Source organism: Arvicanthis niloticus, chromosome 6, assembly GCF_011762505.2.
Source record: "Arvicanthis niloticus isolate mArvNil1 chromosome 6, mArvNil1.pat.X, whole genome shotgun sequence".
NCBI classification, from domain to species: domain Eukaryota; kingdom Metazoa; phylum Chordata; class Mammalia; order Rodentia; family Muridae; genus Arvicanthis; species Arvicanthis niloticus.
Genome location: NC_047663.1, coordinates 51,154,236 through 51,178,553, shown reverse-complemented (window position 1 = coordinate 51,178,553; position 24,318 = coordinate 51,154,236). Strand labels below are relative to the sequence as shown.

The 24,318-nt window shown below is 51.1% G+C and overlaps 5 protein-coding genes across 9 annotated transcripts; 3 read left to right on the top strand and 2 right to left on the bottom strand.

Moving 5' to 3' along the window:
• Window positions 1–735: 735 nt before the first annotated feature.
• Window positions 736–3,685, top strand: Gp1ba (glycoprotein Ib platelet subunit alpha). Its single transcript, XM_034507211.2, has 2 exons — window positions 736–820; window positions 1,029–3,685. Exon 2 carries the CDS (start codon window positions 1,035–1,037, stop codon window positions 3,171–3,173), a length of 2,139 nt encoding a protein of 712 aa, XP_034363102.1. The 5' UTR covers window positions 736–820; window positions 1,029–1,034; the 3' UTR covers window positions 3,174–3,685.
• A 1,749-nt stretch (window positions 3,686–5,434) lies between these two features.
• Slc25a11 (solute carrier family 25 member 11) lies at window positions 5,435–8,266 on the bottom strand. Its single transcript, XM_034505669.3, has 8 exons — window positions 8,028–8,266; window positions 7,329–7,481; window positions 7,040–7,246; window positions 6,779–6,869; window positions 6,598–6,688; window positions 6,412–6,511; window positions 6,282–6,333; window positions 5,435–6,149 (listed from the first exon to the last, which is right to left on the bottom strand). Exons 1-8 carry the CDS (start codon window positions 8,120–8,122, stop codon window positions 5,994–5,996), a joined length of 945 nt encoding a protein of 314 aa, XP_034361560.1. The 5' UTR covers window positions 8,123–8,266; the 3' UTR covers window positions 5,435–5,993.
• A 153-nt stretch (window positions 8,267–8,419) lies between these two features.
• Rnf167 (ring finger protein 167) lies at window positions 8,420–12,614 on the top strand. Of its 2 annotated transcripts, XM_076936439.1 has the most exons (10): window positions 8,420–8,543; window positions 8,941–9,174; window positions 9,251–9,331; window positions 10,450–10,575; window positions 10,671–10,758; window positions 10,912–11,002; window positions 11,189–11,294; window positions 11,404–11,497; window positions 11,964–12,044; window positions 12,125–12,614. In XM_076936439.1, exons 2-10 carry the CDS (start codon window positions 9,091–9,093, stop codon window positions 12,418–12,420), a joined length of 1,047 nt encoding a protein of 348 aa, XP_076792554.1. In that variant the 5' UTR covers window positions 8,420–8,543; window positions 8,941–9,090; the 3' UTR covers window positions 12,421–12,614. The 2 variants fall into 2 exon arrangements, with proteins under 2 accessions (XP_076792554.1, XP_034361559.1); XM_034505668.2 differs by lacking the exons at window positions 8,420–8,543; window positions 8,941–9,174; window positions 9,251–9,331 and having other exon boundaries at window positions 10,454–10,523.
• A 341-nt stretch (window positions 12,615–12,955) lies between these two features.
• On the bottom strand, window positions 12,956–15,766 carry Pfn1 (profilin 1). Its single transcript, XM_034505763.2, has 3 exons — window positions 15,467–15,766; window positions 13,912–14,104; window positions 12,956–13,330 (listed from the first exon to the last, which is right to left on the bottom strand). Exons 1-3 carry the CDS (start codon window positions 15,596–15,598, stop codon window positions 13,233–13,235), a joined length of 423 nt encoding a protein of 140 aa, XP_034361654.1. The 5' UTR covers window positions 15,599–15,766; the 3' UTR covers window positions 12,956–13,232.
• Window positions 15,767–16,716: 950 nt separating this feature from the next.
• Window positions 16,717–23,794, top strand: Eno3 (enolase 3). Of its 4 annotated transcripts, none has more exons than XM_076936436.1 (12): window positions 16,717–16,762; window positions 18,980–19,066; window positions 19,324–19,419; window positions 19,778–19,836; window positions 19,984–20,053; window positions 20,435–20,568; window positions 21,943–22,165; window positions 22,281–22,478; window positions 22,670–22,871; window positions 23,237–23,345; window positions 23,498–23,556; window positions 23,644–23,794. In XM_076936436.1, the coding sequence occupies exons 1-12, from the start codon at window positions 16,732–16,734 to the stop codon at window positions 23,711–23,713; spliced, it is 1,338 nt and encodes a 445-aa protein (XP_076792551.1). In that variant the 5' UTR covers window positions 16,717–16,731; the 3' UTR covers window positions 23,714–23,794. The 4 variants fall into 4 exon arrangements, with proteins under 4 accessions (XP_076792551.1, XP_076792552.1, XP_034361652.1 ...); XM_076936437.1 differs by lacking the exon at window positions 16,717–16,762 and adding an exon at window positions 17,231–17,252; XM_034505761.2 differs by lacking the exon at window positions 16,717–16,762 and adding an exon at window positions 18,197–18,354.
• Window positions 23,795–24,318: the final 524 nt, after the last annotated feature.

The following is a 24,318-nucleotide window of genomic DNA, read 5'->3' as shown; positions in this document are numbered from 1 at the left end:
CTTGAAGAATATGTAAGCGGAAAACTCCAAGTAACAATCTAATGTTAAGTATTCAGGTCTCAGAAAATGTGAAATAGAGTAGAGATAAAGACTTAAGTCTAGGGCAAAAGTGGTGATTAAACGCACAGCAAAGTATATCCCAGGCACTTATGGGGTTATGTTTCAAAAACCTATGAATACTATGGAGGCAGGTTTACTGCTCCAGAAAGCTGGAGGAAGAGGGAGCCACAGAGGAGACAGAGAAGGACCAACCACAGAGGCAAGAGAAAAAAAACAAGAGAATGAGTGTCACTTGTCACATCTCCAGGAGGAAATAGCCCTGAGTATGGAAGCTGCAAAAACAGTTTAGAGAGTACCAGTCAAGTGCTCAGGGAATGCAGAACAGAGGGTGCCAGCAGTCCCTAGATTGGAGAGAGGCTCAGCTTAGGGTAGGAAAGGTGGCAGTGGAGTGTAAGGAAGCAGAGAAGGAGAATTGGGCACCACTAAGAACTGCTATGGAGAAGAGAGGTAGCATGCAGAGGGGATTTGAATGCTGGTGGTTGGTGGCTGCAGTCTCTAGATCTCTCCAGGGTGGAAGGAAAGTGAGAGTGTAAAACCAAATGGAGGGCTCTGGGAAAAGCTGTGGAGAGAGTTGATAAGAGCCTGTACCCACAAGGGAGACTGTTCCCTGGTCACAGGAGCTGATTATCAGGTTGTCATTTCCTCCCCATCTCTATCTCCTTCCTGCTCTTAGCCTGGCTCTCCTTGGAGCTAGTAGAGAGAAGGACGGAGTCATTCCCTGGAAGAAGTTCTGTGCTTTCAGAGGACTTTCTGCCTGACTGTAAGCTGGGGCTGGAACCAGAGGTGGAGGAGGGTTTAAGGAGGGTATAAGAACCAAGGACTGGAGGCAGGGGTGGAAGAGGAGAGAGAAGTCTGGGAGGTGTGGGAGCTGTTTCTAGATGGGATCCTGAGAACTACAGCGGTGAAGGGCTGGACCCTGGGAAAATGATGCAATGGGTGGCACCCCTTCAAATTCCCTGTGCCAACAGGTTCACATGGCTCTTCTCATCTTGCTGTTCCTGCTGCCAAGTCCCTTACATTCCCAGTCCACCTGTAGTATCTCCAAAGAGACCAGCCTGCTGGTAGTAAACTGTGAGAACAAGAAGCTGACAGCATTGCCTGCAGGCCTGCCAGCAGACACAGGCACCCTCTACCTGGGCAAGAACCAACTGGGTACCTTCTCCACAGCATCCCTGGAGTATTTCACTCACATCATTCATCTATACCTGGATAAATGTGAGCTGACCAGTCTGCAGACCAATGCAAAACAGTTAAAGCTGAAAACCCTGGACTTATCCCACAATAACCTGCAAAGCCTGCCCTCCCTAGGACAGACACTGCCTGCACTCACTAGTCTAACCGTCTCCTTCAACAAGCTGAGCTCACTTTCTCCTGGTACCCTAGAAGGCCTAAGCCAGCTCGAGTTTCTCTACTTGCAGAACAATGATCTCAGGAGTCTGCCCCCTGGACTCTTGGTGTCCACAACCAACCTGAGGAAACTGGATCTGTCCAACAACAAATTGCGTGAGCTGCCCCCTGGGCTCCTAGATGGGCTGGAGAGCCTTGACACCCTCTACCTTCAGGGGAACTGGCTACGGACAATACCAAAGGGCTTCTTTGGGACCCTCCTCCTACCTTTTGTTTTTCTCCACAGCAACACCTGGTATTGTGACTGTGACATCCTCTACTTCCGTAACTGGCTCCAGGAAAATAGCAACAATGTCTACTTATGGAAGGAGGGTGTGGATCTCCGGGGCATGACTCCTAATGTGGCCAGTGTACGTTGTGCCAATTTGAACTATGCGCCTGTCTACACCTACCCAGGGAAGGGCTGCCCCACCACTGGTGGTGACACAGACTATGATGACTATGATGATGTCCCTGATGTTCCTGCCACAAGGACTGAGGTCAAGTTCTCTAACACTAAAGCTCACACTACCCACTGGGACCTTCTCTCCGAAGTGTCTTCTACTTACCAAGACAGCCAAATGACTTCTTTGCCTCCAACCCACGAACCCAGTAAGAAACAATCTACATTCACCCACACACAGACCCCAGGTTTCACCATACTCCCAAACACCACGGAATCCAACACAACCTTCTACAGTCTAAAACTCAACACTGTACCCACCACCATCCCAACCACCCTAGAGCCCACCTCCACCCAGTCTACCCCAGAGCCTAACGTCCAACCAATGCTTACCACCTCCACCTTGACCACCCCAGAGCCCAGCAGCACTCCAGTTCCTACCATGTCCACCCTAACGCCCAGCAGCACCCCAATGCTTACCACCTCTACTTTGACAACCCCAGAGTCCAGCAGCACCCCAGTTCCTACCATGTCCACCCTAACTACCCTAAAGCCCAGCAGCACCCCAATGCTTACCACCTCTACTTTGACAACCCCAGAGCCCAGCAGCACCCCAGTTCCTACCATGTCCACCCTAACTACCCTAAAGCCCAGAAGCACCCCAATGCTTACCACCTCTACTTTGACCACCCCAGAGCCCAGCAGCACCCCGATTACTCTAGTGTCCACTGTCTCCCCAGTGCTCACTACCACCTTGGCCACTCCAGAGTCTACCCCAATTGAGACTATTTTAGAACAACTTTTTACCACAGAGCTCACTTTACTCTCTACCTTAGAATCCACAATAAACCCAGAGTGGAACAGCTTCAATCTCCAAAAGGTGGTGGCTCACGCACCTTCTGATACTTCTGAAAGCAATCTTTTTCTCAATTCTGACTTTTGTTGCCTCCTCCCCTTGGGCTTCTATGTTCTGGGTCTCCTCTGGCTCCTATCTGCCTCTGTGGTCCTCATCTTGTTGCTGACCTGGATCTGGCATGTGACACCACACAGTCTGGACATGGACCAATCTGCTGCATTGGCTACAAGCACACAGACCACAAGCCTGGAGGTGCAGAGGGCAAGGCAAGTAACCATGCCCCGAGCCTGGCTGCTCTTCCTTCAAGGGTCACTTCCTACTTTCCGGTCTAGCCTTTTCCTGTGGATAAGGCCTAATGGGCGTGTGGGGCCTCTGGTAGCAGGACGGCGACCCTCAGTTCTGAGTCAGGGTCGTGGTCAAGACCTATTGGGTACAGTGGGCATTAGGTACTCAGGTCATAGTCTGTGACAGTGAGTGCTTTGGAGCTCCTAAGACTTCACTGGACTCTACTAGGATCTAGTTGGGATGGGAGACCATTACAGGACATCCTATTTACTTCTCCTTTATCTGAAGACCCCACTTTACATCTACACACCCAACTCCAGACCTCACAAACCAAGAGAGGTAGTGAAGTGATGTAACTGGGTGGTCATAGGACCAACCTCCCTATGTTGCTTAGAACACTGACAGGCTACATAGTCACTGCTACCACTGTGGGGAAAAAAAGCTAGAAAAAGCAAATAACATGGCTCCCACACGTTCACACTTGGAAGAAAACCTGGAAAGCCATTAACCAGGACAGGAGCATTATCTCTAAGTATCATGAGTATTTTTTCCCTGTTTAACACTTTCTGGTTTTCTACCAGTGCTATCATTTGTATAATAAAAATATTAAAAAAAAAATCTCGAGTTCGAGGCCAGCCTGGTCTACAGAGTGAGTTCCAGGACAGCCAGGGCTATACAGAGAATCCCTGTCTCGAAAAACCAAATAAATAAATAAATAAATAAATAAATAAATATCTCGCTTTTTTTTTGGGGGGGGGGTGGCTGAAGCACCTGTTACAAGAATCCCAAAGTCCCAACTGCCACCATCCTGATCCCAAATACCCAACAAACCTCTAGCTGAGGGTAGGCAGATAGGACACCTCCACTTCAGTGACTCATCTCCTGCAGGGTTTGGCTATGCACCAGGCTACAAGTATCAATTCTAGAAGAGAAAATGTTCTAGAGCTGAGAGGCAGAGCTAAAGCCTGACTGACTGCAGCAGAGGTGGGTACATTCTTCACACACATAGCCTTTAGAACACAACTCTCCTTGCTGGACAGGTCAGTGGGACTGGGAAAGGATGTGGCAGCCTGTTGGGTTTGACTGTAGTCTTTTAAGTCTCCTGCTTTCAAAGCTGGGTGTAATAGCATCTTTCTCCCCAAATTTCACAGATTCTCCCAGCATGGTCTTCTTCCATATCTCATTTTAGTTCAATTCGGGGCTTAGGGGCCAGATAAGGGAAGGAAGGTTGCACTTTTCTGGGTCTACAGAATGCCCTTCTCCAACTGGTTCTAGATCTTCCTGTGAACCCAACTGAATCTCTTTCCTGCCATGAACTCTTCCAAGTAGAAAACCAACCTTGGAGGTTAGCCAGCAGACTTTCCTTCATGGACTTCCCCTACCAGTCCAGCTTCATCTCTCATGGTACCGTGTACCTGAGCCACTACAAATGTCTCACAGGTCATCTGAGCCAGCAGGTCTTCTGAGCCCATCCTCACTTTAGCTAAGACTTCTGCCTCCTTCTCAGCCTATCTCATTACCATAAACAAGTCTCTCTTCTAAGTTGGGTAGGGTGCAGTCCACTGCTATAGCCATTTCCAAATGTTCCCACCATCTTCTTGCTGGACTTTAAACTCCTTAAGTAAAGGTGCAGGCTTCAAATGTCTTCAGGTAGCTACCTTGGGTGGCCTAGAACATGGTGTGCAAGGAAGAATTAAACAAAGTAGCAGCAGACGCACCAGGATGCTGCACTATCATCTTTTTGTGTTAAAGTTCTGCCAAGGGGACAGCTCGCACCTGCTGCCTGCCTGTCCTCTGACTTGGCATACAGCCCTTAGGCTGCCTAGCACTTCTCCTGGTTTGACCTTTCCATAGCCCTTGATACTCCAAGAAGTCTGTAGGTTCCTTGAGAGCCTGAGAATCACAATTCTTAAAAAGTGGATGAAAAAAAATCACTTTCCCTAGCCAACGCAGTTTCTGATCAGTCAAAAAGTATATATTATATATTTTTGCCTCAATCATTGGGTTTGACTCCAGTATGTCCCCTGAAGAGCTCTGGACCTCTCACTCAACCACTGTGGTTCTAGCCCACAGAAGTCCAGGTTTTTTTTTGTTTTTTTGATTGTTGTTTTGGTTTTTCAAGACAGGGTTTCTTTCTGTGTCCTTGGCTGTCCTGGAATTCATTTTGTAGACTAGGCTGGTCTTGAACTCAAATCTGCCTCCTGGGTGTTGGGATAAAAGGTGTGAACCACTATGCCTTGCTTCAATTTAGACTTGTTATCCCTTCCCTCTTTCTGAAAAGGCAGATCCCAGAGGCTTTTCCTGAGAACTGTGATATAATTTGTGAGTCAGCTGCATTTTGGGGCAAATGGCTTGCAAGCACACACAAGGCCCAGTTTTCTTCTTCTTTTTTTTTTTTTTTTCTTTTTCTGTCAGCTGTTGAGCTACAATTTACTTACATAGCATTTTCATAAAACCAGTAGGTGATTTTCTTTAATAATTTTGTTAAAAACTCCAGTATGTTTTCCAGAGATACCAGCTTCTTTGTGCAGCTAGCTCCCCCTATGATCCTCAAGACTATCCAGATTTGGGATTGGTGTTATCAATCCAATTTATTAAGTCCTCAGGGAGGAGGAAGGCCATATCCTTCCACCAGACTCTTTGGCCATCTTGACAGCTTCTGCTTTCTCCTGTCTCCTCAGCTCTGCCTTGGATTCCCCAGAGAGAGGGATCTGCTGTCTTGTATGCCCTGAAACTAACACCCAAGAGACTAGAAATCCTCAGGGTGTTTCTTAGGTCTCCTCAGGAATAGCCAGGGACAGAATGATCCTAAGCATCAGGCCAGGCACGGCAAGCTGGAGCAGGGGGTAGAATAGATTAAAGTTCTTTACCGCAAAGGAGGGAACCACACTGTCGAGGGAAAATAAATAGAATAGCCCAGGGTAGCATAATCCAGGCCCCCAGGACACAGCGACTGTAATAGCAGTGGGTGACTTGGAAGCCCTGGCCCAGGACCTTGCCAGATCAGCCACTGAGGAAGAGACGCTTGTAGGCCTTGTTCATCTGTTCCAAGAAGATGAAGGTGAGGACAGTGTGGGGGCCCAGTCGGGCATAGTATGGTGTGAAGCCCTTCCACAGGCTGAAGAAACCCTCATAGCGGACGACTTTCAGCAGCACATCCTAGACAGACAGGTGAAGTGCTGAAGCTAGGACCTGGTCTCAAGCACCCTGTCCCCTGTCCCCAGCCCCCTTCACACCTCTCCCAGGGCACCCAACACACTTTGACCCAGCTCCCCTTCCCTGCCTCCTCACCAGCCCATTCTTGTATTCTGGCTTCCCATCGATCATTCGCATATTTTGGATCCTGAAAGAGAGGAAGTATGAGCATGGAAGACAGAAGGGGGTCCTCCCGAAGCTCCCCAGTCCCAGGCTACAGACTCACCTAGTTTTGACGATGTCAACGGGCATGGAGGCAGCAGTGGTGACGAGGCCACTGATCATGCTGGCACAGAAGTGACACAGAATATTGTCAGAGAAGTAGCCTAGGAGGTGAAGCAGAAGGTGGTAGTCAACTCTCAGGTAGCTCAGGCCAGGCTGGGCACCAAGTGCTCAGCTCTGGATCTCTCACCTGAGTCCAGCAAGAACTGCTTGGATTGGGAGTAAGAGGCAAGCTGGGCAGCATTGACAACGACAGCTCGAGCCATAGTAGGGATGCAGCCCTGAAGGTGGGAGAACGGAGGCAACGGAGACAGTCAAAAATGCCAGAGATGTAACCCAGCATGCCCCACGACTCCAACCCTTTTGCTCACCCGCCACAGTGTGGGGACTCCTTCTTCCCTGGCAATTCTAATAAGCGCATTAAACACATTTTTGTAGCCGCGGCGCTGGTCAGCTGGAAGCCTGGGGGAAAGGCAGGGAAAGGCCAAGATCAGGACAGCCCAAGGTCCATAGGAACAAATAAAGGGTAGCCTGAACAGGTAAGTGCCCTGATGTAGATCTAGACTAACAACAACAAAAGCATCCGAGATTCCAGAAATGGGACTGAAGTTAAGCTAAGACTGGGAACTCACCGACCATCAGCAGTCATCCTGATGAGAGCCACCTCAGCTGGAGTTCCCACAAACGCACCAGTTGCACCTGCAGTCATGCCAATCAGGGCTTTCAGGAGAAAGCCAGGGGGTGTACCATCAGCCCCAGTCAGGCGCTCAAACAACACAGTGTATATGCCAAGACGAGTAGTGGTGTAGGTGGCCTGGCGCAGTAGGCCAGCTGACAGCCTGAGAAGAAATGTCAGCATGTTGGGCCAAGGTCTGGACCTGCCAACCAACAACCTCCCTCCCCAAGTGGAAACCACAGTACCCAGTGTAAATGCCCTTCAGTCCTTCTGCCTTCAGGATGCTGGTGAGGGCATGGAAGCTGGTTTTGTACTCTCGAGTCTTGGCTCCTTCACCACTCAACTGCATCCGGTTCTTCACCAGGTCCAGGGGCTGCACAAAAACTGTAGCACCCATCCTGAAGTAAGGCAGGAAAGGAATCAGAGGTCAGCTGTTCCAGATCTACTGCAACCCGGCAGCAAGAAGTTACAAAGGTCAGGGCCTGACAAGCAACTAAGGATTCAGGAGGCTGGTGTGCATGTGTGTGTATGTGCATCAAGAGCAATGTGGGCTGAAGAAAGTCCAGCTGCCCAGTAAAGAGCATACAAAACATAATGCTTCAGGCAGTTCTTTAGGGTTCAAGCAGAATTAGGACTACAGGCAATCTAAGGAAGGGTGGAGAGGGCGTCCACAACCTAGGACTCTAAGCTGTCCTATAACAAAGCCTTTAATGACCTAGACCCACCACCCAAACAGGCACAGTGAAGCAATGGTGGTGGAAACAAGGGGCAATGACCCTTGAATGCAGCCCAGCTGGGCCCCTGCATGGGTGAACAGATCCTGGCAACCCATCAGGGACCCTGCACCGGCTCAATTTACTGCAACATACCCCAAGTTTCACCGGGCCCAGATGCTTGCTCCCGTCCCTTCCTCCTTTTTCCCCATCCCTGGGGCCTGAGCTTACCCAGCCAGGCCCCCAAACAGGAACTTGACCGACTTAGGGGAGGTACGGGGTTTCCCGTCCATCCGGCCAGCCCCGGGACTCGCCGTCGCCGCCATCGCCCCTTGATGGCCCTCGGCTTTGGGTCCCGTGCACGCACAGCCCCGCTCGCGCCCAAGGTGACACCAGCGCGCAACAGGGCGAAGGCGCGCGCGCGCGCACGCCCCTCCGACAGGCAAATCTGGCTCCAGCTGGAAGCTGGGGCAGGCGCAGGCTCGTAGCGCAAAGGCAGCCGGGAATAAGGCGGGGCTAACTAAGATGCAATATGAAGAGGTGTGACTTAGGAAACTACCCTGTAGCTCCCGCCCCTACCGAATTAGAATCGCGGGAAAAATTGTTTGAAAATCTCGCGAGAGCAAGTGAGTCAGCCTAGTTCGGGCTATGAGGCTTCTCGCGGTAAATTTCAGCGGCGAAAGGGGGAGGTGGTGGTAAACATTCTCGCGATACCTGAACGTACCGCGGCGGCCAGACGAAGGAGAGGTTTGTAAACAGGGCAGCTCCAAGATCTCAGGGATTAAGGGAAAAAAATTAGATCCGCTTCTGAGCATCGAGGCTCCCTCCGTCTCCGCAGGCACTCTACATGTCAAACATTTCTTTCAACCGGCCTTTTTGGACCGGAAGTCCTCCGTCCTGAGCGTCCAATACTGGAAGCGGCCTTTCTTACCGGAAACCCTTTTCCAGGGACATAGGAAGACGGCCTACCTGGCCGGAAGTCCCACCTCTTTGAGATTTCTCCCACCCTTCCTGAAGTTTTTTTTTTTGTTGTTGTTACCTGTTTGCCTTCGCTCCTATTGTTTTATTTCTCTACCAGAGAAAGATACATTGTCTCCCCTCCCAGCTCCACTAAGCTGGTTTGATCTCTCACTTCCCGAATCAGAGTTCCTTCCCCGACGTCCCCATGTAGCTGAGAAGTGGGACCTAGGGGTGGTTGGACCCCTGGGATCCTGAAGGAGAGGCAGAGAGGGCGCAGGACTCTTCTGCTCCTGCTATCAAGACGTGACCTTCTCAGCTTTACCCTCCTGCTGCCATGCACCCCGCGGCCTTCCCGCTTCCTGTTGTTGTGGCTACTGTGCTGTGGGGAGCAGCCCCTATCCGAGGGCTTATTCGAGCGGTGAGTCTGAGGGTTGGACAGGGAAAGGGTGTTGAGAATGGGTTTCAGACTGAATAATGTACTGTTTTGTCTGCAGACTTCGGAGCACAATGCCAGCATGGACTTTGCAGACCTTCCAGCCCTATTTGGGGCCACTCTGAGCGATGAGGGACTCCAGGTAATGCTTTTCCCGTTTCCCTATGTTTATCCTGGGCAGGGGTTAAGTAGCCATGCTCAGGAAGTAGGAAATAGTGGAGTTAGCAGCGGAATGCATTGGGCTGTGGCTATAGTTCAGTGATCGGGCGCAGAGTGTGATTCTAGGTCGACTCTCCAGCAAAACAGCGCCCCCTCCCAGAAAAACCCAAGTTCATGATCATGTCAATGCAGAGTCCAGAATCTAGTGTCCACCCTAGAACTCCCAAGTTTATTATTTTAAGTGCATAGGTGTGAGGGTGTCAGATCCCTTGGAACTGGAGTTACACTCAGTTGTGAATTCGGGTTCTCTGGAAGAACAGCCAGTGCTCTTAACCACTGAGCCTTCTCCAGCCCCTAGAACTCCCAAGTTTAAGAGGGAGTCTGACTGAAAGTGGGTAAAGATAAAAAGCAGGTGCTTATCAGCAATGTCTCTGGAGCTACTCACTGTCTGTATGGCTGTGGACAGTCTTTTATTGGTTCTGAGTAAAATGGGTAATAGAAATGAGGGCTCTTGTGAGATAAGCATGTCTGTAGTAGTTCATTACAAAGTTCTTGCCACATAGCATGAACTCAATTGGGCCACAGATAGCAGTAGAGTTGTAAGATGGCTAATTGGGAAAGAAGCAAATTGAATATGCTGTATGTACTTGAAAGATGAGTGTAAAAAAAAACTTGGTGAAAATGACACGAATGAGTATCAAGCTGAATCACTATTGGTGGGAAACTTAAAAACAGAACTAAAATAGCCTTGAGAAGTCAGGGAGCCTCTGGTAAAGGGATGTTGTTTACTGTAACTGCATCTTAAAGAAGCTAAGAGATCCTTTCTGTTTTTTTTTTTTTTTTGGGGGGGGGGGAGGACTGGACTCTGGAACTCTGGCTGTCCCTAACTCACTGTACTCCCAATTACAAGCTGGGATTAAATGCATGTTTTACCATGTCTACCTGAGTTGTAGATTCTGATTTGTGTGGGATGCTCAGACATCAAGATTGAGTAATGAGAAAGCTGCAGGATACAGATTGTGTGGTGTGGTGCTGTTTGGGAGGTCCTGTGGAAGACAGAACTAAAGATGAAAAATCCAACTGTTTGCCTTTATTCCTCAGGGGTTCCTTGTGGAGGCCCACCCAGAAAATGCTTGCAGTCCTATTGCCCCGCCACCCTCAGCCCCAGTCAATGGGTCAGTCTTTATTGCACTGCTTCGGAGATTCGACTGCAACTTTGACCTCAAGGTTGCTGAATGGGGAATGGGAGGTGGTAAGCAAGGTAAATGACACCAGGAATGAAGAAAGGCGAGGTTTACAACTCTATCCACCTGCCTCCTTAGGTCCTAAATGCTCAGAAAGCTGGGTATGGCGCAGCTGTGGTGCACAATGTGAATTCCAATGAACTGCTAAACATGGTGTGGAACAGTGGTAAGGATGAGGAAATTTGTACTGCGTTTTCCGTTCAGCGGGAGGGCTGAAGACCTAGAGGGCAGTTGGCTGAGGCCTGCAAAAAGTGTCAAAAGCCAGTTCCCGGGAATTGAGGAATGGAAGGCTAAATCCCTAATGTCCTACCTCCTACAGAGGAAATCCAACAACAGATCTGGATCCCATCTGTATTTATCGGAGAAAGAAGTGCAGAGTACCTACGAGCCCTTTTTGTCTATGAGAAGGGGTAGGATGTTTATTTTCTTCCCATGCTTCCCCTCTCCTTTAGGGTTCCATGCTAGTCTGGATAGAACCCAACTTCACTACCCAGGCTCAGGTTCTTCCTCATCTGTCTTGACTTTCTCATGTATGCCTTGTCCCAAGCCGGTAAACTTTATTTTAACCTGGCTTGAGGTTGTCTTTCTTTCCTCAGGGCTCGGGTGCTTCTGGTTCCAGACAACAGCTTCCCCTTGGGCTATTACCTCATTCCTTTTACTGGAATTGTGGGACTGCTGGTTTTGGCCATGGGAACGGTACTGGTAAGTAGCTGAGGAAACTTACAATGCCAGACTGGAACTGTAGATGGGAGGTTTTTATTGAATTTTTCCAGTTATTTCTTAAGCCTGGTCCACTCTTCTTTGTCCCTAGATAGTTCGATGTATCCAGCACCGGAAACGGCTTCAACGGAACCGACTTACCAAAGAGCAACTGAAACAGATTCCTACCCATGACTATCAAAAAGGTAAGGGCACAGGGCAAGGGGGCCCTTTCTCCTAGCTAGCCTCATATTGAATGATTTTTGAGCCAAGTAGATAAGGGTTCAAAGAGCCGGAAAGATGCCACGTTTGCTTGTCTTTTATTGACAACCAATCACAAGCAAATAAGGTAGGGCAGAACAGGAAAGCAAAGATGAACAAAGGAAATTTTTGACCTTGTGTATGGGGGTGTAGAGTAAGAGATATAAATATAAGGAGCTGGAGAACTCAACAGGTGAGGAGGGGTTGGGTTATCTAGACTTGGAGCCTCCAGTACCATATAAGGCTATAGCAAAAGCCTTGCCCCTCCCAGTTCTGCTTTCCCCTCCTACCCCCCCCAAACCCACTTCCCTTATCTCTGCTTGTCCCCTCTACCCCCAAGATTTTATGTTGTGCCCTAAGTTCTGGCAAGTAAAAAACTGAGTAGCTCAGTGAATCCTTTCCCTTTCCCAGGAGATCAATATGATGTCTGTGCCATCTGTCTGGATGAATATGAAGATGGGGACAAGCTTCGGGTACTTCCCTGTGCTCATGGTAAGGCTCCTACGTGTGCCCATGTCTATACCCCTGCTTCACCTGCAGGGACTAGACACTTCACACATGCTACTCCACAGCTTATCACAGTCGCTGCGTGGATCCCTGGCTCACTCAGACCCGAAAGACCTGCCCTATCTGCAAACAGCCTGTCCACCGGGGTCCTGGGGATGAAGAGCAGGAAGAAGAAACTCAAGAGCAAGAGGAAGGTGATGAAGGGGAACCAAGGGACCAACCTGCTTCAGAATGGACCCCACTCTTGGGCTCTAGCCCTACTCTCCCCACCTCCTTTGGATCCCTAGCCCCTGCCCCCCTGGTCTTTCCTGGGCCCTCCACAGATCCCTCGCCTTCTCCTTCATCTGCTGCCCTGGCCTGACACCCCCATACCTGGTACCTCTGGTGACCTATTTGCACAAACTCTTTTTTCCAGTCTAATAAGCTGAGGGTGAGGGATAGGGTACATTTCCACCCCAGGTTCATGAACCCAGCCTCATCCTTTTGAGGGGGCTAGGAGCCATAGAACATGGTCTTCACTTCTTGGACTAATAAACTTTTTTTTTGTGGATTAAAGGGTAAGATCATCTTTACACAGGTACAATTCTGGAGTAATCACCTTATAACTTCTCAGGGGGACAGCCCTAGCTGCGTTTGCTATGACTCAGGGATGGGGGAGCCCCACCTACACAGTATGACTCAAGTGGCCCTGCCTCACCCGCAGGCTTGGACCCATGGACCCATTCTCTAGTCTGGATGGCTATGGTCCATTACATACCAATGTAACTAGACCTGAAGTGGAAATACCACTATAGGGGTCTAGGTTAATTCTGGATATAGCCAAGAAGCAGATACATAATTGAGGTGGGTCACAGTGCCTGTCTCCAACTAATGCCAAGTGCAAACCACACAGGTCCTTGTTAGTAGAATCTTTTTTTATTCAGAAAAAAAAAAGACCAAAACAAAACAAAAAACAAAAATGAAACCCAAAAACAAAATTTTTCCAAACACACACAGGAAGGGGGTATGGGTAGGGGGAGGTATCTGTCCGTCCAGCCCCAGCCCCCAAGCCCATGTGGTTTTGGCAGCAATAAGGGAAGTGGGGTAATGGCCCAAAAAATAATGGTATGTGTGTGTATGGAAAGAAGGGGGTGCAAAAGCCAAAGGGAGTGGTGGGGGAGGGGACAGATGAGGTCAGTACTGGGAACGCCGCAGGTGACTGGCCATTTCATAACATTTCTTGTTGATCAAACCACCGTGGACACCTTCTTTGCCCATCAGCAGGACTAGCGCTGGAGGAAAGAGAAAGGAAGCTAGGACCCAGGTGTCACAATTCAACCATGCCAGCTGTTCAGCAGCTGTCCAGCCCCAGGGGTGGTAACCTAACCTCATCCCTCCTAGCAGCCCTCCCCCTTATACACAGGCAGGCTGTCAGTCACCCTGAAACAATAGAGCTTTTCAAAGAAGGAAAAAAGCTTTAAGACTAGTAAAGAAGAAGGCAAACTTGAGAGGTCTCAGGCTCCCAGGCTGTAGACTGATGTGACTAGGAACTGCTGTGGGTGAGCTTCCTACCTCTCAAGTCTTTACAGAACTCCAGATTAGAGCCAAATAATACTTCAAATCCAACAATCTACTCCAAGCAAACTAATCTCGAAAGGCTCAAAACAAGAAGAGACTTAGAGATAATGTAATTTAGTTTCTTTACAAAATGGGGAGCCAGAGGCAGACAGAACCCAAAGAACCATCCAAGGTTCCTATATCCAGCAGAGTAAAATACTGTTTTGCAGCCTTGATATTGGGGACACATAAAACAAAGTGACTAACAAAAGGTTAGGGATTTCAAAGCCAGAGAATCTGTCAAACTCAAACTCACTCTTGGCAGTCATGGTGACAGTGACATTGAAGGTTGGGGCTCCTCCGGTGCTCTTGGTACGAAGATCCATTGTAAATTCCCCGTCTTGCAGCAGTGAATCCCGGATCACAGAACATTTCTGGCCCCCAAGTGTCAGCCCATTCACGAAAAAACTTGACCGGTCTTTGCCTACCAGGACACCAACCTCAGCTGGCTAGAAGAATCAATCACCTCGTTAAGTTAGTGTACTGCATAATTTGTCCTCTTACGTACTGTGGAGTTGGAGGTGCTTCATACACACCATCAAAAGTTGTGGGGAAAAACCAACACTATGGGCAGTAAAATCAGGATCCTAAAGTCTAGTAAATGGGTCCAGGAGGAAGAAAAACAATCCTCTGAAGTCTTAGATCTTCATGTTTAGTATAGAAAGTAAAGGAAGAAAATGCTGGTTACCAAAAATCGATCAATGATCTAGGGGGAGCCTTTGGATGCTCAGAACAGTCCTTCAGGAAAAGCAGAAGCGGGGAGGGGAAGGGAGGGGGTAGGAAGGGAGGAGAAGTAACTTTGTCCTTATTTGGTCAAAGGTTCTGCAGGCGTTGTTAGGAGCCCGGACGCCTGGGTCTCCCGGTAAGCTGGAGTCTAGCTCCAGGTATCTCTGCCCCAAGATAAGGAAGCTGACCCCTGGGGGCTTTCTAATTAAGTTTAAAAAGTTTATAACGGTGGGAGACTAGTCTGCTTTAGACTCGAGACATCTCAGAGAACCTTTCTTCTTCTCCGCCTTAAACCCCAAACCCCTATATCCGGTACCCTCCCGCCCGGAAATCCCCTTTCCCCCCCATTCGAACTTCCGCTCCCCCTCCCCACTTCCGGGCAGTGTGGTCAGGGAAGGTGGTGGTAGGAACAGCAGCAACCTTATTCCTTCACTTTTACCGTCTCAGAACTTCTCATAAAGTTCCCCTACTCCGGGCCCGGCCGGATGGCGGGAAGGGAGGGTGAGGGGACTTCCGGGATTGGCCTCACAGGAATGTTGAGGCTAACGTGCCGAATTGGGGGTGTGTGTGGCGGCCTCGCCCTCTCTAACGGAGTGGGGAGGGGCAGGGTGCTACGGAGGTCCGGCAAGGGCCCAAGGCCACGCGCCTGGCGCTCCCATCAGCATAAGAGGAAACAATGGTGGAGGGAGAGCGACCAGTCGGCCCAAAGGGGAGACCTGACTCCCCAAGCCCCTTATCAATCATAATCCCAAGCTAAAATTGCAGCGCGTGCCTGCCCCGCCCTGGAGGAGGCGGAAGTGGGCCGCCGCACCGGGCGGCGCGCCCCTCCCCGCCCTGTGCCCCGGATGTAACGCCCCGTCGCAGAAAGCGGGGCGGCGGGCGAGATGGGCGCCGCGGCCGAGGGGCGTAGAGCTTGGGGGGCAACGGAGGGACCTAGTTTCATGCAGCCGCCATTCGCGCCGCTTCAGGGAGAGGACCGGATCACGGCCTCTCGCTGCCCTCGCTAGACTGCGCCCGCCCCCACCCAAGTCTCCCTGAGAGTCTAAGCCTGGTCATTGCCCGGGACCGTACAAGCCTCGCAGTACCGTAATGCTAACGAAGGTCTTCCCGGGGACGGCGGCCCAGACGGAGGGCGAGTCCTTGTAGCCTACGATGGCCGCGTCCTGACAGGTCCCGTCCGCCATAAGGCTGTCGATGTAGGCGTTCCACCCGGCCATGGCGCTGCTGCTGGGGTTGCTCTGCGGGCTGCTGCTGAGATCGCGGGCTGGACTGGCGCTGGCGGGCGGGGGAAGGCAGAGAGCTCGGGGCACGCGCTGCCGTCCGGAACGCGGCTCTGTTAGCTGTGCAGCAGCCCTCGCACCGCCACTTCCTGCTCCTCCCCCCCCCTCTAGATTTTTATTTGCAAAGGGCGGCGGGGCGGGGCCTGCTCCCCATTCCCTCCCTCCATCCCCCTCTTGCCGGGCCAGATAGCGAACTTTTGCAAATGCAATTTTAAAAAGCCCTCCCCCCTCTTTTGCAAAATTTGCCGAGTTCGATGGAAAGCCATGCGAAAGGCTAGAGTGGTGATGGTGGCAGAAGAGAGGTTAAGGTTAGGACTCGCTCCAATTCATACTGAATACAAACCATTTGGGGGAGGAAGCCAGAGGAAGAAGGGAAAGAAAAAAAGAGGAAAATTAGTAAGATTGAACAAATTAAAGTGGGTTTGGGGAACCCAGGGTTAAACCGAATCATTCCTCCACCCCCCAACCCCCACCTCCGCGGGAGGGAAGGAACGGCGGGCGGCGGCGGCGCGTGCGCCCGCGCCTGCGCCGGGGCAGTGAGAAGACAGCGCGTGGGGCGGTTGGGGCTAGCGGCTTGGCTGCCTGAGCGCGCGCCTGGCAGGACAGATTTGGACCTTCCTAAGACGCGTCCCCAGCAGTCGGGACGGGCAGACGCTCTGGGTTGTGCGCTGCTGCCTTCTCCACATTTTGTTTAAGCGATAAGGGAGTAAAAGTAAAATTGATATAATACTCTAGTCATTTTCAGTACTAAAGGTCTCCAACCAGGGCACCTGTCCCAACCGTCTGCCGTGGACGCACATGTTGGGATCATTCGAGCGTGTCTCTATATTCCAGAGGAATCATTCCCTTCGCTGGATTCGGTCCAGCTCAGCCTCGCCCCAAGCCTGAACCCTGACTACAGAGGTCACTGAGTAGGGGCGCCAGCCGGGTGACACGACGGGACTCATTTTTCAAGGCGGAAGAATACTAAAGTACCAAGGATGACAACTTTTACAAGAAGAGGAAAGTCCCCTCTACTTTGGACCCATTGGGGCTTTTTTCTTTTCCCGTAAAACTTTTGCTAACTACTTATGTGCGGTCAGCTCACTCGCGGCCGAGCAGGTCTGGGGTGAATGGCAGGCCGGTGAGGCTGGAGGGAGTGAAGGAGTCACTCGGGACCCTAGCCTCCGAGGGGATCGGCCGCTTCCGGTCCCTCAGAGGAGGGGCGCAGGGGTGTGCAGCCTCTCCCAGTGGTGTTGGGGTTGGAGGGGACTTGGTTCGCTGCCTCTCGGGAGACGGGTTGGGTTCCCTGATGTTCATCCCAAAATTCTGGTTCCCCACGCCCCCCAGCCCAGGTTCTTCGACAGCCGCGTGGCTGAGTCACGGGCGGGGCCGCGCTGGGGCACGTGGCGGTCTGCGCCCGCCATCCCTTGACCTCTGATCTGCGCGCCTCCCGCCGGGGGGTGGAAAAATCCTGCAGGGAGCGGCTGGAGATAAGAGGGGAGGGGCGGGACGGGGACGCGACCGCAGGTGGGGACCCTAGGGTGGAGGCTAGAAGGACGACCCCGAGGGGAGGGCCGACGGGGAGGAGCGCTCGAGAGCCGGCCGCCCGGTGAGTCACCCGCTCCAGCGTCGGCGAGTGAAAAGCGGAGACGCCCTGGGAAACCAGCCGGTCGGCCCGTCAGGCTTCCACGGAGCGCGGGGCAGGCCCCACACTAGCTCTAGACCTGCCAAGGCGGAGGGAGTTACCGAGTGCAGAGATTCTCATCCAGCTGTGCTGCAAATAGATGGACAGAGTGGCCACAGGCGTCCAAGAGCTTACAAAGGGTCATCCCCTTTTCCCGTCCATTCATTTTTTTTTTCCCATTCCTGATATAACACCATTCTTTGATAGACAAGGGTTGAACGCTGAAGCGCCCACAGTCGTTGGGGAAAAGGGCTCCTGACCACTTAGGCTTCACGCAGGGACATAAATGCTATCCCAGCAGTAGCTATCGGGCGCCAGGCCAGCGCTCAGTGCTGGTCTATATTCGTCTCCTGGCCTCTCATCGCTCATCACTGGCCAAGAGAGGCTAGGGTGGAGTGGTGCCGGGATGGCTGTTATGAGGACCCAAGAGGTGAAAGCGCTGGCCTTCTTTGGTCGAGGGGTGTCGACTTTAGACCAAAGAGCTTGCTCAGCACCGCTGATGCCTTCCCCCAACTGTGTGGCCTGCTCTGCCTGCAGAGTGAGTGGAGCACGTGTACACGGCAGTCTTGCAGGCCCTTTTCTAGGCCCCCTCCTCAGCCTGCAGGGCTCAGATTACCCCTGGCCTTTCTAAAAGGGCACTTGGTTCCTCTTTAACCTTTGCAAGACGGAATGTAAGTTTCAGAGGAAAGACCCTCCTATCAGAAGCCTCTCTCCTGCTTTCCCAAAGAGTGGACCTCAAAGTAGAGACTTTTATTGGGGGTACAGGAAGAAAATGCATAGGAGTAGTCATTAACTTTTGAGAAGGGGGTACATGCCCCAGGCCAGAGGCTTCTGCTTCAGGCTGTAGTGGGCACTTGGCTGCCTGCCCGGTGTGGAGGGGAGGAGGATGGAATGAGAGAGGCGGGGCTGGCTGGGGGACAGGGTGGCCTGGAAATAAATGCCCAGCCTGAGAGGGGGTGAGCTGACACTGTCCCAGCTGCTACCTAGAGGAGACACTCCACTCAGAGTCCCAAGGAAGACATCACAGGTTTGGTAAAACATCAGTTACACGGTGTGCAGTGGTGGGGTGGTGCTGGCTCGGGAAAAGTGAGGGGAATTTTGGCTTTTTTTTCCTAGGATTGAGGGTACTTGAAAGAGAGAGGCTAGAATTGGAGGGAGCAGAATTAAAGCAAATACTGAAGGGTACTGACAGAGGAGAGCAAGCTCTGAAGAGTGGGAAAGTGGATAAAGAAGTCACCATTGAGCCAGGCGGAGAATCTGGGGTCTCGGAGGATTTGGGACTGGGACAGTGAGAACCAGATCGGTTTGAGAGGTAGAAGGATGTAGCAAGCAGATTACTTAATCGTAAAGGTACAAGAAGGTATAAGCTTGGTGAGGTATTCAGGGAATGGTGTCATCTGGGGAGTTATAAAGTCATGAGCGCTTGATTCTCCAATTGGGAGGGTGCAACAAGAGCTATTCTGAGTGGGGGGAGGGGACCAGCCTGCCTTCCTCTTTGGTCTGTGACCTTTTTATGGGGTATTTTTAGCTCCAGCACCTGCCTTCTTCGGGTGGAGAAGACTCTTAAAAGGGCAAGGGAGTTGTAGTTCCTTAAGGGATCAACTGTCCATGCTCACTCTCTCGCTCGCTCACTCATTTCTCTTGTGGTGCAGCCATGGCCATGCAAAAAATCTTTGCCCGAGAAATCCTGGACTCCAGGGGAAACCCCACAGTGGAGGTGGACCTGCACACAGCCAAGGGTAACACAGGCTTGCTGAATTGGTTTGCCTCGACCTGACTGGCTCCTTCCCCAAGAGTTCTATGCCACATCCTGTCCTTTGCAAAGAAGTCAGAGGTTCCTTTCCCCAGACTTCTTTGCAGACCCTCTTTTCTTCCTGGTTCCAAAGCTGGGGGAAGCAGGAGTTTCTCTGTATTTGCTCCTCTTCCTGGGTCCAGGGAGGTGACCCCAGGCCTTTGTTGGTGGACTCCTTCTGATCTGCCAGTTCCTCCTGCCCAGGTCGGTTCCGAGCAGCTGTACCCAGTGGAGCGTCCACAGGTATCTATGAAGCACTGGAACTACGAGATGGAGACAAATCACGATACTTGGGGAAAGGTGAGCAAAGACTAACTCAGCATGGAAGGACCCTGTGTGGACTGACTCAAGGACGGGGAGCGAGGACCGGAACCCAAAGCCAAGAGCCCCTCATGGGATGAGGCCTAACCCACTTAGAAATCTGAACCCGGCCGGGCAGTGGTGGCGCACGCCTTTAATCCCAGCACTTGGGAGGCAGAGACAGGTGGATTTCTGAGTTTGAGGCCAGCCTGGTCTACAGAGTGAGTTCCAGGACAGCCAGGGCTACACAGAGAAACCCTGTCTCGAAAACCAAAAACCAAACCAAAACAAAACAAAACAAAACAAAAAAAAAAGACAAACAAACAAAAGAAATCTGAACCCATTCTCTGGCCTCCAGGAGTGCTGAAGGCTGTGGAACACATCAACAAGACTCTAGGTCCTGCTCTGCTGGAAAAGGCAAGTGGAGGAGCCAGCTCCTCCTTCCCTCCTCCCTGTGACCCCGTGCCTTCCCTCAGGTAGTCCCACTCCCAGTATTCTCGATTATGCTTCATCCTGCACGTTACCTGACTGACTCCTGAGAAATCCAACCTCTGTCTCTTCCAGAAACTAAGTGTTGTGGATCAAGAAAAAGTTGACAAATTTATGATCGAGCTGGACGGGACTGAGAATAAGTGTGAGTGAGGTGCCCGAAGTGGAAGGGTGTAGCATGCAGCAAAGGGTGGAAGAGAAACCACTGACAGCTGGCTGGGCTCTTTCTGTCCCACATCTTGGGGCACACCGTAGCAGAGTAGGCTTTTATTCATTCCACAGGCATTTCCTGATGCCTGGCTTCTGCCAGGCCTGGCAGGCTAGCAGTAGACACATGTGAAACTCTTGGCCCAGGGGGTTGAACTTCCAGAGATCCACAGGCCAGGAAAGAGAGATGAGTTAACAAAATCTTAATGTCAAGTGATTTAGAAAGCTTCTTCCTCGGATGACCAGAGGGAATGTTCAAGGAATTAAACCCCAGACCTGTAAGAGCTCTCATCTTTTCTCCCTGCTTGCCTCCCTCCAGCCAAGTTTGGGGCCAATGCCATCCTGGGTGTGTCCCTGGCCGTTTGTAAGGCTGGAGCAGCTGAGAAAGGGGTCCCTCTTTACCGCCACATCGCAGATCTTGCAGGGAATCCTGACCTCGTGCTTCCTGTGCCTGTGAGTGGTTGTGCTGAGTCTGTATGACAGCTGCACCTCCCAGCTAGGAATGTTTGAGCAACCCTCCCCCCGGACCCCCCAGAAAATCTACCTTCTCAGATCCTGCTCCAAAGAAGCATTTCCTGAAATGAAATCTTTCCTGCTGTGCTCCAGCCCCTCCTTTTTTCCCACCATCTAAAGCTAAGCCTCTTGAGGCTTCCTTCCCTTGCCAGGTCCCTTCCTTTATATTCCAGGCTCAGGCCAGCTACTCAGACCTCATTCCATCCCCTGTCTCATTCTTGCAGTCGGATTTGAAATTGTTTTCAGGGCAAAGATCTCAGTATGTCTTTGTATCCTCTGAGACTATTTAAGATACCACCCTCTCTTAATTGTAGCCCCTTGAATTTTGTAGTGTGCAGAAAGAGCCCCAAGTGTGCAAGGTCCTGGGTAAATGTGTGCTACGACATGAACCAGCCTTGTCAAAGACCCCAGGGCCTCAGACCCATCGAGGAATGGCAAAGACTTCCCCTAGGCTAAGATTCAGAGGCATGATGCCTTCCTCCTTCCTCGATGACCAAGTGCAAGTATTGAGAGTGTGTGCATAACATGTCTACCATGGCGCCTTCCCCTTTAGATATTTACAGTCTGAAGACTGCTCCTCTACAAAGCCTGCTCTTACCAAGATCCCCTAAACCTGTTCCTGTGGTCCAGCTGTATACCATAACCCCCACCTCCTTGTTTCTATGTATGCAGTAACCCTCTTCTCTGTTCAGCTCTAATAATAAACACACTGGGCTCTGTATAGTAAACATATTTAGCTTCTGGAGTGCTGAGGGTTTTCCATCAGAGAGCCCACTCTGTCTGGTCCCCAGCTTTTCTGTCTGTGTCTTTTCTTCATTCCCTTGCTGCCCCAGTCACTTCCATCCTTGGAGCCCTGCCTGGGCAGGACAGAACTTAATAATAATGTTACCACTTACTGTTACTAGGAAGAATATGTTAAGATTCTGGAGATAGCTACTGGGTTCCGACCCCGGCCTTTTCCATTTCTAGTTGTGTGATCTCAGGCAGGTTATTTAACCTCGATGTCTCACTTTTTTCATTTGTAAAGAAGAGAGTGTACAGTTAATAGAGGTGTTTTGAGAGTGAAACAAGCCCATTCATTTAGAATGCAATAAAATTCTTCCTTGTCATATGTATATTTGATTTCTCTTAATTGTCAGAACTGTAGGGAAGCAAGCATTATTACCATTTTGTAGGAAGACGAAAGGCTCTTAGGAATACCATGATGCATCCTAGACCATTGAGCAGGGAGCAGAGTACAGCTTCCACCTCCACTTCCCTCTCACCCGTGACCCCTATGCCACCCAGCTCTGAGCACCAACTTCTGTGTCCCAGGCCTTCAATGTGATCAACGGGGGCTCTCATGCTGGAAACAAGCTGGCCATGCAGGAGTTCATGATTCTGCCGGTGGGAGCCAGCTCTTTCAAGGAAGCCATGCGCATTGGCGCTGAGGTCTACCACCACCTGAAGGGGGTCATCAAGGCCAAGTATGGGAAGGATGCCACCAATGTGGGTGACGAGGGTGGCTTTGCACCCAACATCCTGGAGAACAATGAGGGTCAGTGCTGAACATCCTGGGGCATAGACTGCCTGAGTGCCCCTGAGGTAGGGGGAAAGAGAGGCTGCAGATACAGGATACTGGAGTCTCAGGTCATCTCTTGCTCCTCTCCTAGCCCTGGAGCTGCTGAAGACAGCCATTCAGGCAGCAGGGTACCCAGACAAGGTGGTGATTGGCATGGACGTGGCAGCATCTGAATTCTATCGCAATGGGAAGTATGATCTGGACTTCAAGTCACCTGATGATCCTGCGAGGCACATCAGTGGGGAGAAGCTTGGGGAGCTGTACAAGAACTTCATCAAGAACTATCCTGGTGAGATTTCCGGGTGCTTTTCCCCTGTCTGTCTTCTGCGGTTACCAAACATAGGTTTTAGTATTTGCCTCTGTCAAGATTCTGGTCCTTTCCATCCCTAGCTCATTCATAGCTACGTTTAACCCCTGCTGCCTGTCATCCCTCCATCCAGCCCAGCTCTAACCCCATCTATGCTCCCAACTCCCTACCAGTGGTCTCCATTGAAGACCCCTTTGACCAGGATGACTGGGCAACATGGACCTCGTTCCTCTCTGGGGTGGACATCCAGATTGTGGGAGATGACCTTACAGTCACCAACCCCAAGAGGATCGCTCAGGCTGTTGAGAAGAAGGCCTGCAATTGCCTGCTACTGAAGGTCAACCAGATCGGCTCGGTGACGGAATCCATCCAGGCGTGAGTGCCTCCTGCCTCGGTTCTCCGTGGCCACCCTCAGCTCCAGCTCCAGCCACTGCTGTCGCCCTTGCCATGAGTGCCTTTCCTTGGGCACCTGACCTACTCAAGCCTCTTAACCCCAAGGCTATGCCTCTCAGCTTGTTTCTAAGACTTTTGCCATTGTGGCTCTGCCATGTCCCTTAACCTCCCTCCTGTGTTGTGTCCTTCTTGCCATCTTCTGACCACCCTAATCCAAGATCAGAAATCTCTACTTCCCAAAGCACTTAGTCACTGCCCAAAACAAAGGGAGAGTTCTACCTTGCCTGTCCCTGGCTTTCTTATTGAGGTGGTCACATAAGGCCTCATCAAATGTCCTTCCCGCACAGCTGCAAACTGGCACAGTCTAATGGCTGGGGAGTGATGGTGAGCCACCGCTCTGGGGAGACTGAAGACACTTTCATTGCTGACCTTGTGGTGGGACTCTGCACAGGACAGGTACTTAGGGCTTCCCTCCACTGAGTGTCTAACCAAGTTTCCTTAGTCACCTTGGTATCTATCACTTGGGTCACCTATGTTGGATACCACTACAGCTTGCTCTTTTGGGGCCCAAAAGAGCCTAACCCCTCCAAACCCTTTTCCCACTTCAGATCAAGACTGGTGCTCCCTGCCGTTCAGAGCGTCTGGCCAAATACAACCAGCTTATGAGGTATAGTTTGTACAGAGGCCTAGGCGGTGGAGCAAGGAAGGCGCTCCTAGGTTAGAAGGTGGTAGCTCTGATTTTTTTGTATTGTAGGATTGAAGAGGCTCTTGGGGACAAAGCTGTCTTTGCTGGACGAAAGTTCCGTAATCCAAAGGCCAAGTGAGAAGCTGGAGACTCCAGGATTTCACAGGACAGACACAGGCCTTCAAGCCCTTCTCCCAGAAATAAACACTGCCAAACAAGACCATGGTGTGCTCCTTGGAAGGAAGGAGGGAATGGATGGCGAGCTTGCCAGGAAGGACAGGGGGTAGACAGGTAGCAGGGAAGAAGGCAGAGACTATCATGTGACCTGCTGTGACAAGGAAGTAAGGGATTTGAAAGCTCCGTGGATATAGAACAGAGAATTTCAAAGTTTGGAATGAAGCTAGAGAAAGCAAACACTGTCTGTGAGAAGGAGCTGGAGGAATGGAAGGCTGAAGCAGCTCCTGAGCAGGCAGCTGCAGATGCAGAGGGGCCGAGGGGCCTGGTGCTCCCAGCAGTCAAGGGATCTGGATCAGGCTGCAGCCAGACTGAGTGCTTCTCAAGGATTAAAGGATAATGAGATCATTTAGCACTTCAGTGGAGCTTGTGAGGGTCTGAAGTGTTCAAATACTTGACATTATTAACCCACATAAGCTTTGAAACAGTCCTATCAGAGATTTACCATTCTTATCCCCCTTTTATACACCAGGAAACCAAGGCACAATGAGTTGAACATAACCTTATTCA